We start from the raw sequence: 12540 nt of genomic DNA on the forward strand, positions 1-12540 counted from the left end.
ATAGTGGACTTAAACAGTGTTTTGCACTAGTTGTTAATGTTACATGTAGGGATGATTTTGATCATGAATTTGAATCTCTCAACTCAAGAAGGTATACCTTGACGGAATGAATCTATGGAGTATGTGTGATTGTGTTCTTTGTTAACAGACTTGTAGTAATGTCTATTGATTCTTACAATCCAATTGTAAAATCATTGTTGATTTAATTTATAGACACACGGAGTTCGAGCTGGGCAACAAAGTGCTAAGAAGGCTATTGGTTTCATTGAGGTATATATATATACTTAATCATGTAATGCTAAGAGAATAGGTTGATCTTATTGTACAATGTTGTTTATTTGGTTTTGCTTGGAATTTGCTGCTGCAGGCGATTACTCTTATTGGAAAAGAAGGTCTTAAAGGTTACTGGAAAGGAAATCTACCCCAGGTACTAACAATTTCTTGGACTCTTTTGAGATAATGAGGGGTGTAAATTTATTATAGTTTGATTGCACATAATCTTAGTCTGAATGTTCCAGGTGATAAGGATTGTACCTTATAGCGCAGTCCAGTTGTTTGCATATGAAACATACAAGGTATATAATCTTTCCATATCTGACTTTGGTTGTATGAAAGTTTTAGAAATACTCTGTTTTCTGAACATTTTTCCCTTTATGTGTTTCTTAGAAACTCTTTAAGGGAAAAGACGGTCAATTGACTGTTCTCGGAAGGCTCGGTGCTGGTGCTTGTGCTGGCATGACGTCTACTCTGGTAACTAACGTTGTTTATACGCCTGAATGAGTTTGTCTAAACTTAAAATGCCTTAGAATCTAACTTCTTTATGCAGATTACATACCCTTTAGATGTGCTGAGATTGAGGTTAGCTGTTGAACCAGGTTATCGAACCATGTCCCAGGTATGATCATCGCATCATACACCAACTGTATGTTCCACAAATTCATCAAGATTAAAAGGGACATGTCATATCTACTATCTAGGTTGCCTTGAACATGCTGCGGGAGGAAGGACTTGCATCATTCTATAAAGGTCTCGGTCCTTCGCTTTTAAGTATAGCTCCTTACATTGCCATCAACTTCTGCGTCTTTGATCTGTAAGTCTGCTAACAGTTAAACACTACCCCTGGAGATTTACTAGATTGTTAACATGTTCGACATCTCCAGGGTAAAGAAATCTCTGCCAGAGAAGTATCAACAAAAGACGCAGTCATCTTTGTTAACAGCAGTAGTCGCTGCTGCTATTGCAACCGGTACTTGCTATCCATTAGATACCATTAGAAGACAGATGCAGTTGAAGGGTACTCCATATAAATCAGTATTAGACGCTTTCTCAGGTAGGAACAAAAATACCATATAGTAGTATATTTCATATTTTATTCTTCCCTTCCATAACGGTAGTTTCTGGTGACTTACCTTTTTAATCCTCATAACTGTTGTGCAGGTATCGTTGCGCGTGAAGGAGTTATTGGCTTGTACCGTGGCTTCGTTCCCAATGCACTCAAAAGCATGCCAAACAGCAGGTAGTTATTGTTTTGTTATAAAAACCAGCCTTTTGTTTTCTACTTGTTTCAGCACTAATAATTTTGGAATCCTCTTTCGTGTTGTTTCAGTATTAAGCTTACTACATTCGACATCGTGAAGAAACTCATTGCAGCGAGTGAGAAGGAGTTCCAAAGAATCGCGGATGACAACCGGAAGAAAGCAAGTCCTAACACAACAGATGAACAAACCTGAAACCGCGATTTTGGATTTCCAGAAGGTCATACAGTAATCTTATGACCTTTTTTAGTGTGTGTTTTTGTATTTTTGAATGTAATAAGTTGTATTCCTCCTCCTAATTCAATATGTTCCTCAACTGTGAATCCTAGAGCTCAAAGAGTGTGTGTTACAGTTTCTGGTAAGGTAATATAATTTCTGTTTGTGTCCGGTTTTGATTAGCGTCCAACATATTTCAACCGGTTTTGATTAGCGTCCTACCAATTTCGACCGGTTTTGATTACCGTCTAACCAATTTCGACCGGTTTTGATATTACTCGTTACTCCTTCAAATTTAAAACGGCGCCGTTTGTCCGAATCGGGTCATCTATTTGGATTTGGCGGTGGTTGCAGACGAAAAAGACGAGGAGATTAGCGGTTCAGAGAGAAGCTGCCGACGACGTGTCTTTTGTATGCTCCTTCACTCCGGCGAAGTCCGAAAACTAAATTCCAACTCAGAAATATCGTTCTCGCAATGTACTGTACTTTGCGATATCCTCTGCCTCTTCAAATCCCACGGACTCGAACAATAGCGTCTTGTAAGCCGAAACGACGCCGTGTGGAGCACTTGCGGTGCTGTGTTCAGCGGCCTAGTCTTCGTGAAGATGAGGAAGGGGCCGATGATAGGAGGTGAATGAATCCTCTTTATTCAACTTCTTCCTGTTTTGATGGAATGGGATTTTGATTATTCTGCAAATGACGATTTGCTATTGTAATGTAATGATGATAACTTGGTTCTTAGTGTTGGAGTTGAAGGACGAGTTTCAATTGTGGTGGAGAGATACGGAAACGGCACCTCAAAAAGGTCAGCTTCAGGTTTTTGATCTTATCTTGTTGCCTGAGCGAGGATTCCTCTGCTACAAGTCTTTACCTGTTTGAACATACCACTTCTTCTTGTACTTCTGCAGATATTTGCTAGATGATGATGATGATTCCCCTTTACAAGGCTTTCCCGAGGAGCTTGAAACTAAGCCTGATAACATATCTCAGAGCTCAAATTCCTCAGAAACCAACACGCTTTGGCTTCCAGATGTTGTTAAGGATTTTGTTTTTCCCACAGGCTTTCCTGGTTGGTACTTTTTAGCTCTTCAAAGTCCAACGTATCTTTCTGTCATTTCCTTGTTTTGGATCTCAGAATGGCAAGCTTGTAGAGGTTTTGTAGGATACAATTTATGGGTCAGTGAGTTAATCTCGTAAATTACATTGTGCAGGGTCTGTTTCAGATGATTACTTGGACTACATGCTGTGGCAGTTTCCTACCAATGTTACCGGCTGGATGTGTAATGTATTAGTCACTTCAAGTCTTCTCAAGGCATGTCCAAGTATTTCTAGTTTATTGCGTTCTCTTATTCTTGCTACAAACTGCTCAAGGTCTTCTTATGCATGGAAATGTTCTAAACATGGATGTTAAAAAATGTTGCAATTCTTCAAATATTAATCATGTCATTATGCAGGCGGTTGGCGTTGGCTCTTTCTCAGGGACTTCTGCTGCCGCTACTGCTGCTGCTTCTGCTGCAGCCATCAGGTTTACTTTGAATGCAAACTTAGTTTGTCTGCTGCTACAGAATTTTGTTTCTATAGTTTTTTCAAACCGATCTGTTGTCTCTTCAGATGGGTGTCCAAGGATGGAATTGGAGCTCTTGGTCGTCTTCTTATTGGTAGGGAAACCATGGGAAGATTAATAAATGTTCATGGAGTTATCTTAGAACCTCTACAGTAACAAGAGTATGTTTTCCAGGTGGACGTTTTGGTAGCCTTTTTGACGATGATCCCAAGCAATGGCGCATGTATGCAGATTTTATTGGCAGTACTGGAAGGTTTGTTGTAGATGACTAAAAGTCTTGGTGATCAATATTTTGGTTTAAACTACGTATAGCATCAAATTGGTTTTTGTTTTGTTATGCAGTTTCTTTGATCTGGCTACACAACTATATCCAACCCAGTTCCTACTGCTGGCATCCACGGGAAATCTAGCCAAGGTATTCCTTATTGCAGTTTCCCTTTTCCTGCCAGATGCAAATCCTTGATTCATATAGATTATATTAAGGATTCGCGTCAGCTAAGCTTTAAATGACAGAGTGCACATACTTAGTTTTTAATTCGAAATAGGCTGTGGCTAGGGGATTGAGAGACCCTTCATTCAGGGTGATTCAGAATCACTTTGCCATCTCAGGGAATCTTGGAGAGGTAGCAGCCAAGGTATGCTTGTCATGTATGTGTAATCAAAACCGAAATAGGATAATTGAGTAGTTATGGGCCACTCTATTATCAGAGTCTCTAATTTGTGTACAACGTCTCAGGAAGAAGTGTGGGAAGTTGCTGCTCAGCTAATTGGTCTTGGTATCGGCATTTTGATCATTGTATTTTTCTATTTTATTGGTTCATTTCCTCAAAATCTAATCATTGGAGGTCCCACTGGATCATTTTCGTGGTTTCATGTTGTATACTTATAATTTTGATGCAGGACACGCCAGGCCTTGTAAAGTCATTTCCCTTTGTGTCACTTACATGGACGAGCATAAGACTTGTTCATCTCTGGCTACGCTACCAGTCACTTGCAGTCCTGCGATTTAACACAGTAAGAGTTTTAAAATGTATTTTTTTACAATCCCAATTCCAACATGAGAATACTCAAGATAAGTGAAATTACTTTCAATTGGAATATTTCCAGGTAAATCTCAAGCGTGCTCGTATGCTAGTTGAGTCTCATGTTGTACATTCCATTGTACCAGGTAAGAATGTTTCTCCCTTTTTCCAGCATATATTCAACCTCCAAGTAAGACCCATCTTCTACTATTTACAGGATATGTTGACTGCAACAAGCGAGAAAACATTTTGCTGTGGCAGAGATTCATGAAACCTCGGATCATCTTTGGTGTATCTCTTGAGGAAGTATCTGGTCTGGAAAAGTCTGTTTCTAAGGTAATCATCTCCCTTCCTTTTAACTGTATCCATATGTAATTTTGAGAGAATAATCTTCAGTTTGTTTATTTATATATATTTTCGGCTATAGTTCAATTTGTTAATCCAACTTCTCGGAAACCTTTATTTGTTCAGGTGAAAGCACTCCTTAAGATATACACAGAAGAGAAATATATTCTTACGTTGAATGGGTTGAACACGGATACCGAGTTTTATGTATCCTTTAAGGTATGTGTGTGGCCCTATAGAATGACTTATCAGCACTTCCATCTATCGACTCAATCATGCCCCCTCCTTGTTCTTGCATTGTGGAAAAAAATTATCAGATTGAATTATGATTTAGTTAGGGATTAGTTGATGAGAGTCTTAAGACTCATTCATCTTTTAACTAATTCAGCATACCAAGTGTGGATAATTGCATATTAGAAGAAATCATAGAGCTGATATACAGTCTAATCATTTGAATAAGCTACTTGAGAAAAGACAAATACGAGGTAGGGAGTTGGTTCTCAGAATTATCGGCTTAATCGAGAGGAAAATGGTTATTCACATTGTTGAAGAGTACTCTCGGTTGGTTATCTTTCGGGCTAGAGTCTATCTTGTAGTCTCTTATAATCTCTGGACCCATCCTTTACGTTTTTCATTTCTCGTTTTAAAACTATGTTACTTTACATAACTTCTTGGTTTCTTTCTCGTATTGCTTTGTCAAGTAAAGCAAATCATATATATATCGTGAGTCTGAGGTCTAAACCATTTTACGCAATGTTTTTGCCTTTTAGTTCATGGATGTGAAACTAATTAATGCAGGTGAATGCCACAAGCAGAGACGTATTGAGATGTCTTTGGCAAGCATATTGGTTAGAAGAGAACATGAAAGGAAGCTTAAAAGACAAGGATAGTGTGTTCCAGTGGCTGAAGCAAAGCTTGTCGGAGATGGACAACAAGTTTGATGATTTCTTGTTCAAGTTGGATACTGGTGGATGGAATCTACGTGAATCTAACTTGAAGATTCCAAACAAAGTCCTCATCGAGCACGAATCTATCCCTCTCTAACATTTGATTGTTCGATTCTTTCAGACTCATCACGGAATCTCTTGAACAACACTGAGGTAAATAATACCAAATCCTGTCAATTTGAAAATCTATTAATATATTAGGCGTCTATTGTAGGTAATTAGTAGAATATCATTTGTTTGGTGCAGCTAATATCTGTAGTTAGGATACATCAGGCTGTGTATGGCAACTTGTATTGTTATGACCTGATCCATATAAATTTAGGAGTAAAAGAAAAGAAAGTATAATAATATCTAATATAAGCTAGTGTGGATAATAAAAGACAAACGGTGAGGTTTATGATAGCGATTATTATTCCTCCTTTGTTTGTAAATGAGTCGTCACCATTATTGTGCTTGCGTTTATTTTAGAATTTAGAGGTGGCCTTCCGGAATTTAAAAAAAAAAACAAAAAGACAACAAGAACATTTTATAGAATTGATTTGCATATTTACAATAGAACCAAAAACATGCGTCTATCAGCTAATTATAATCTGGGGAATAGGGGATATGGATATAATATATTTCAATTGTAACCTAAATTATCGACGGATTCAATTTGTAGTCGCCTAGTCGAGTTATTTAACATAGTAAAGCAATCTAAAGGTAAATTTGCTATTTCGTGACAAGAGAAAAGTGAATTCGCTTTCGCTTTATTGTGTGTCTTCATTACCGTTGTTTGAATTAGGGGTGTTTTTGAGTCATGATCGCTATATTAAATTTGGTTTCCGTAATAAATGATATAAGCAATCAATCATGTCACGAACTTAAAAACTATTATTGTTTGATTCTTTTGTTTGCCCCTCATCCATATTTTCATTGATTGTAAAAGCACAGGTAGGTCACACACGTATTCTAAAGAACCCAAATTAAATAGAATAAGAAAAAAAAACTACATATGGCCTTGGGAGATCCAAGCATGCAAAATAAGGAGTATTCCATATAAGTCATCGATTTCAGGATTAACTAGGGTCCACTTCCGTATGGAAATAGAGACACGTACCTCAAAGCTAGTGTTTGGACCTACGGACCGGTAATGTGTAGGCCACGTGTCGCCATTGCCAGCGGCAGCCAAAACACATGTCGGTCAGATACTTCTAGCACTCTCTCACCACGAACACGAATGAAGCTCACTTCCCACACTCACCGCCGCCTATAGCAGCGACACACGTCCTGTCACCGGCGTGTCACCCCGTTAGTTTTCGTATTTTTATTTTCAATTTCAATTAAATAATGTTATCCTATAATTATTAGGTGGGATCCCAACGGGAGGGCTTTCTGGTAATTACGTTACTACTTTTCAGAAGCTTATGTTTTTTGTAGTAGGAGAAGTGTTGCCGTTCCTTCTCGAACAAAAGAAAAACATAAAGAGCTTTAGCCTTTAGACGCTCCTCCCCCTTTTTTGTATATTTTTGATATTACTTACGTGTGCTCTACGCGAGTCTCTCTCTGTCTCTGTCCTTCTCTTGTTCCTGTCGCTACCTTGTGGTTGAGTTAGTAAAAAAATCTCATAACCCCCCAACCCCCCCCCCCCCCCNCCCCCACAATGGAAATGGGAGAGAGCATCATCAACTCGAGTTGTTAGGGTTTGCGATATTTTTGAGGTTTGTGTCGGTGAGATCTCCAGAAATTGTAAAAAAAAAAAAGATAAGGGTTCTCTAGGGATATAGGTTTTTGTTTTCTCTCACTCTCTCGCAAGGAAGCTGGTTGATGCTGAAATCGTCTTCCCTCAGAAAATGCGAAAATCGTTCAAGGATTCACTCAAGGCTCTTGAAGCTGATATCCAGTTCGCCAACACCCTGTTAGTATATATATATATATATATCTTCCTCTCTGGCTCTCTCTCTGTCTTGTCTTTTCTTTTCTTCTGGTTTTATTCGCATGTTTCGATGTTTTGGTAAAAATTTGATTTGTGTTCTTCTTCTTAGTCAGGAGAGTAGTCAATTGTTTCGGAAATTTGTTTTTAAGTATGTTTTTTTTTTTGTTGCTCTTCCGATTCAGTTAGATCAGATTGTTTTCGCACTTTTGAGTTCTCTCCAAGTTTCTCAGACGATGTTCAGTTTTTGATACTTGTGAATCTGAATCTCTGTTGTCTGCTGAGTCTGTGTCTGCTGATGTCATAATGAAATTTTGAGACTTTGCGTTTACGCGAGAGCTCCCTTGGCTTAGTCTCATACGCCACCTCTTCTTTTGGTCAGATCACACATATCTATACTAGTCAAGTCAATTCTTTTTCCTTTGGTCATAAATTCTAATTCTATCCTAAGTTGACTTGGTTTGTTGGATTAAGCTGGTGAAGCAACATGTTCTCATGTTGCGTACTAATCTCCTAAATTCATTTTAAATCAAGACTGTAGGGAATCAAAACATAATTTATTGAAAGAAAAACAATGATTTTTGTATGAAGGGCATCAGAGTATCCAGAGGAGTATGATGGTGGCTGCGTGCAGATGAGACTATCTTACAGCCCCGCGGCTCATCTCTTTCTCTTCCTTCTTCAGTGGACGGATTGTCATTTCGCTGGCGCTCTTGGATTGCTTAGGATCCTTATTTATAAGGTGGGTTGATATTTTCTGCTGTTTCCTTATTGGATTTTTTAATCCTCTGTTCTTGTCTAGCTCTCGGATATGTGATTCTCTGTTTTTTGTAGGCATATGTTGATGGGAAAACCACAATGTCGCTACATGAACGCAAAGCTAGCATCAGAGAATTCTATGGTAATTTTACCAAATTGGCGCATTAGTGTCTCTTAAGCTATAAGCATGTCAGATTAGTCCACCTGATGTTTTTCTTCTGACTAGCAATGGATGTTGATGAGCAGATGTGTTGTTTCCTTCGCTATTGCAACTTCACGGAGGGATAACCGATGTAGAAGAAAGGAAACAGAAGGAGATATGCGACAAAAGATACCGGAAAAAGGACAGAACAGATAAAGGAAAGATGTCAGAGATCGACTTGGAGAGGGAAGAAGAGTGTGGCATTTGCTTGGAGGTTCGGAATAAAGTTGTTCTTCCTACTTGCAATCACTCCATGTGTATAAACTGCTACAGAAACTGGTATGATGGTTAGCTTCCACTTGTTGTTACTCGCTCTTAGTTTATTTCACTCACACTCATCATCAGCCTTTGTTAGAAGTTATTGAATCCATTGTGTTGCTTGAAAACAGGCGTGCACGGTCACAGTCGTGCCCGTTCTGTAGAGGCAGCTTGAAAAGGGTGAATTCTGGTGATCTGTGGATTTACACTTCGAGCAAAGAGATTGCGGATATACCAGCGATTTACAAGGAGAATCTGAAGAGGTTGTTGATTTACATTGACAAGTTGCCTCTCGTTGCTTCTGATCCAAATCTAGGCTCTTATGCTCCTCTTGCTCGGTGAACAGTTCACTCTCTCTCTATATTTCTTCTAGTTATGCACATAGCAATATTACATCATCTCTTTGTGCCCACTTTGTATATAACAACATTTTATGTGTTTTCTCTCTTTCTGTTTCTGCCTTTTAAGTTATTTTTTATTCAGCTCTCTACAGTCTCTGGTTTGGATTTTGTGTATAAAAACAAACCACCTTTGGTTAACCACATTGATAGATCTCGATAATTTGTTGACGTGGGTCTGCTTAATCACACTGTTGGATCAGGTTATGAAATATACCAACCGATTGGTTTTCCAATCCGACCGATTTGGCTCATCGTTTTTTGGCATAATTTGGTTTTGATATGGATTGATTGGTTAAACCGAAAACCGGTTAGTTTCAGCAAATTTAAATGGGAGGGAAGATCGTATCACAGTTGCACGTGGCTTCTTTTAATTGGTTATTGACTTATTTGACCCAATCAGGCTATAGCTCATCTAGATTCTATTGCCAAGTGGATTTGAAACGTCATCAGATCACACAGAATATAATAGATAAGGTTAGTATTTTATTTCACCGTCAGATGGATTTGTGAACCGATCGAACGGCCATGATCGTTTATCCAAGATAGCTCCGCTCCATAAACAACAAAGAAGTTACATGCATCTTTCTATAATCATGGATCAAGAAACAGCGCGTTCTTCTCTCTATTTTCCTGAAAGTCACAAAACGATATCGCTGGAGAGATGGCCGCCACATCGACCGCTGCTGCAGTAGCTCCCGGTATCCATTCCGGATCGGGTTGGTTTACAGAATCGAGTTTGGGCTTTTGCTTGTTTTGGTATTATTTACTTATTTGGGCCATTACATTATAGTGGCCTTTCCCGAAAATATTAAAAACCTACTCGTTATAGAATATTAAAATGAAATCAACGGCCCAAGAGCTTATATTGCATATACAAAAAGATTCTTTAGCCCTAATAGCAAGCAGGTTAAAAGGTTTTGTTAAATGGTTAAAGAGACCGTACAAAAAGATATAGTGATACTGATACACACAGGACAGGATATACACAATCACATAACTAAAAGTCTAAAGTCACCCCACACAGACAAAGAATAAAAGAATGAATAAGTCACACATTGGCACCGCGTGGGGATTTGGTTGAATGAACATTGTGAAGTCGCATTGAAAACGACGTCTCGTATGGTCGTATCCCTTGTCACTGTTTCGTAATCAGGGAGGTCGTTGAATTATTGTTTGTTTTTTAGTTTATACTTGGATTACGACACACGTATCAAACGGTTTCAATGTCTTCAAATTATCGTAGACAGACTCAATTGAATTGATTTGTAAACATACATACGATATCCCCAAAATAAATAATCCTCGAGGAGGGTCGTCTCAAATAATAAAGATATATACAAGTATTAAATTATTAATGAATTGAATATAGAACTAACTGGTTGGTTCAACGATCAAAATGGACATGCTGCATAATCCGGATATATAAAAAAGAAAAACAAAACTGGCGGTGTCTATTTACTAATAAATTGCTAAACCAGTGATAAATGATAATCACTTATCCTAAAAAAAAAACTGATTATCAGAATATTCAATATTGCATTGCTTACAACGGAAAAGAAAATTACAATGCGCCGCGCCGCCCTATCCAGTGCCACTGATGCGAGAAATTGAAGAAACTCTGGTGGCCAAGGAAGAAGAAGAAGCGACAGGGCTCGACGAAACAAATCCTACAAACTTGGATCCGAATTCGTTCCTTGAAGGATTCGAATATCCCCAATCATCCTCAATCTCAGGAACATTCTCATCTCCGTTTAGATACCTAAGTACCATTCTCATCGACGGCCGAGACTCCGGGTTTTGGTGGCAACACAGCAATCCGACGGCGAGAGCAAGCTTTGCTTCTCCCCCATCGTAACCAGATCCAAGCCTCGGATCGATTGCGCTTAGAATCTCACCGCTCGCGTGCAGCTCCATAACCCAATCGACCAAGAAGAAGCTACCGGAATCCGTTGGTTTTCTCCCGGAGACGATCTCTAACAGCAAAACGCCGAACGCGAAAACATCAGACGCGGTTGATGGTTTGCCGTTGCGGGATAGCTCCGGCGCCAGATACCCAATGGTTCCAACTAGCGCTGTCGTTTGCGATGATATAGTTCCGCGTTCGTAGAGCCTCGCGAGCCCGAAATCACCCAACCTAGGGTTCATGCTGGAGTCAATCAGGACATTGCTAGGTTTCACGTCTCTATGAATCACGATCTTCTGCCATTCTTCGTGAAGATACAACAAACCAGACGCGATTCCTTTGGTGATTTGAAAACGCACGTTCCACGACAAAACGGCGCCGCTTCGTCTCGGTACCGTGTAGAGCAACGAGTCCAAGCTTCCGTTGGGGATGTAATCGTAAATTAGCAAGAGATCGCTCTTGTGTTTGCACCATCCCTGGAGATTCACTAGATTCTTATGCCTTAGTCTCCCCAAACTCTCGATCTCTGCGACGAATTCTCGAACACCTTGCATGCTACTTGGGATTATCTTCTTCACTGCGATGGGATCTGAGTTTGGGAGCTTTCCTTTGAAAACGGTTCCGAATCCTCCGGTTCCGATAATCCTATTCTCCTTGAAACCATCAGTGGCAGCGTAGAGATCTCTGTACCTCAATCTGCGAGGATGATCGATTTCCCAGTCTTCTAGCATTTCTTCTTGTCCCAATCTCTTCTTGTACATGACGAAGAAGAAGAGTAACACAAGCATGACCAGCATAACGGCTGATAACGCCACGATCAGAACGATGACCTGAGAATTGAAGCCTCTCTTCTTGGCCGTATTCGGCGGCGGAGGAGGAAGCTCCGAGAGGTTAAGCACATCTGCCATTGGACGATCTCCTCCGCCGCCGCTTGAGAAACTCCAACCCATCACGTAGTGAGCACTCGACTGATCTCTCCCCGTCGCTGCCGTGAATCCCACATACATTTCTTGTTGCACAATCTCCAACAGTTTTGGAACCTGTCGAGAGATCAAAGGCTTTGTGGGTTTAAACCCCAATCTCGCCGGATAAACGGTGACGTTTAGTGTTTGTGTTGGTCCGTCGTACTCCAGAAGTGCTTGAATCGGGTTTCCACTCTCTAGCTGGAAATCTTCTTTCTTGTTAGGATCGTCATTGTTGTAATACACGACCGGCTCTTGGATGTCCGAAGTACGACTGTTGTAGTTCAGACCGATGTCGTTTCCTATTCTGTCAGTGTTATCGTCTCTGGATCCTTGCACCGTGTCGAACTCCACTGCGAAGACGTGATTCCTAGGATCCCTATCGTTCTCTTTGTTGAGAACTCCCAAATACTGTGCGGATCCAGCATTGGGACGATAAGGCGTTGGAGATAGTGTGAATGTGAATCCGAAGCCTTTGTTGCTTGGGCTTGAAGGGATTATGACAAAGACGAAA

At 39.9% G+C, this 12540-nt stretch overlaps 4 protein-coding genes across 4 annotated transcripts in view; 3 read left to right on the top strand and 1 right to left on the bottom strand.

Annotated features, from left to right (window-relative positions):
- The window catches only part of LOC104708999 (thylakoid ADP,ATP carrier protein, chloroplastic-like), a 2554-nt gene extending 633 nt beyond the window's left edge, over positions 1-1921 (top strand). Inside the window, exons 2-10 of the mRNA XM_010425657.2 lie at positions 214-270; positions 368-427; positions 519-575; positions 667-750; positions 827-895; positions 978-1090; positions 1161-1330; positions 1438-1516; positions 1607-1921. Of these exons, the coding sequence (XP_010423959.1) occupies positions 214-270; positions 368-427; positions 519-575; positions 667-750; positions 827-895; positions 978-1090; positions 1161-1330; positions 1438-1516; positions 1607-1730 (813 nt within the window). The 3' untranslated portion in view covers positions 1731-1921. The remainder of the gene's footprint in view (positions 1-213; positions 271-367; positions 428-518; positions 576-666; positions 751-826; positions 896-977; positions 1091-1160; positions 1331-1437; positions 1517-1606) is intronic.
- LOC104709001 (protein root UVB sensitive 5-like) lies at positions 1907-5746 on the top strand. The gene is made up of 15 exons (XM_019229066.1): positions 1907-2381; positions 2494-2556; positions 2660-2820; positions 2963-3063; positions 3206-3276; positions 3363-3409; positions 3490-3568; positions 3658-3730; positions 3861-3950; positions 4052-4111; positions 4216-4329; positions 4423-4483; positions 4555-4673; positions 4809-4901; positions 5481-5746. The coding sequence occupies exons 1-15, from the start codon at positions 2227-2229 to the stop codon at positions 5724-5726; spliced, it is 1533 nt and encodes a 510-aa protein (XP_019084611.1). The 5' UTR covers positions 1907-2226; the 3' UTR covers positions 5727-5746.
- Positions 7080-9329, top strand: LOC104709000. Its single transcript, XM_010425658.2, has 6 exons — positions 7080-7412; positions 7454-7526; positions 8133-8283; positions 8376-8442; positions 8547-8781; positions 8892-9329. The coding sequence occupies exons 2-6, from the start codon at positions 7462-7464 to the stop codon at positions 9100-9102; spliced, it is 729 nt and encodes a 242-aa protein (XP_010423960.1). The 5' UTR covers positions 7080-7412; positions 7454-7461; the 3' UTR covers positions 9103-9329.
- LOC104709003 (L-type lectin-domain containing receptor kinase VI.2) lies at positions 10503-12539 on the bottom strand (the record flags this gene model as incomplete). Its single annotated transcript, XM_019228863.1, has 1 exon — positions 10503-12539. A coding segment is annotated over one exon (1797 nt), but the record flags the coding sequence as incomplete, so codon positions are not given.

Source organism: Camelina sativa, chromosome 8 (genome assembly GCF_000633955.1).
Source record: "Camelina sativa cultivar DH55 chromosome 8, Cs, whole genome shotgun sequence".
NCBI classification, from domain to species: domain Eukaryota; kingdom Viridiplantae; phylum Streptophyta; class Magnoliopsida; order Brassicales; family Brassicaceae; genus Camelina; species Camelina sativa.

Coding starts and splice junctions, on each gene's coding strand:
- LOC104709001 (XM_019229066.1), top strand. CDS start 2,227: ATGTACTGTACTTTGCGATATCCTCTGCCTCTTCAAATCCCACGGACT. Junction 2,382..2,493: donor GAAGGGGCCGATGATAGGAG/GTGAATGAATCC, acceptor CTTGGTTCTTAG/TGTTGGAGTTGAAGGACGAG. Junction 3,951..4,051: donor TTGGAGAGGTAGCAGCCAAG/GTATGCTTGTCA, acceptor ACAACGTCTCAG/GAAGAAGTGTGGGAAGTTGC.
- LOC104709000 (XM_010425658.2), top strand. CDS start 7,462: ATGCGAAAATCGTTCAAGGATTCACTCAAGGCTCTTGAAGCTGATATC. Junction 8,284..8,375: donor TTAGGATCCTTATTTATAAG/GTGGGTTGATAT, acceptor TGTTTTTTGTAG/GCATATGTTGATGGGAAAAC. Junction 8,782..8,891: donor ATAAACTGCTACAGAAACTG/GTATGATGGTTA, acceptor GCTTGAAAACAG/GCGTGCACGGTCACAGTCGT.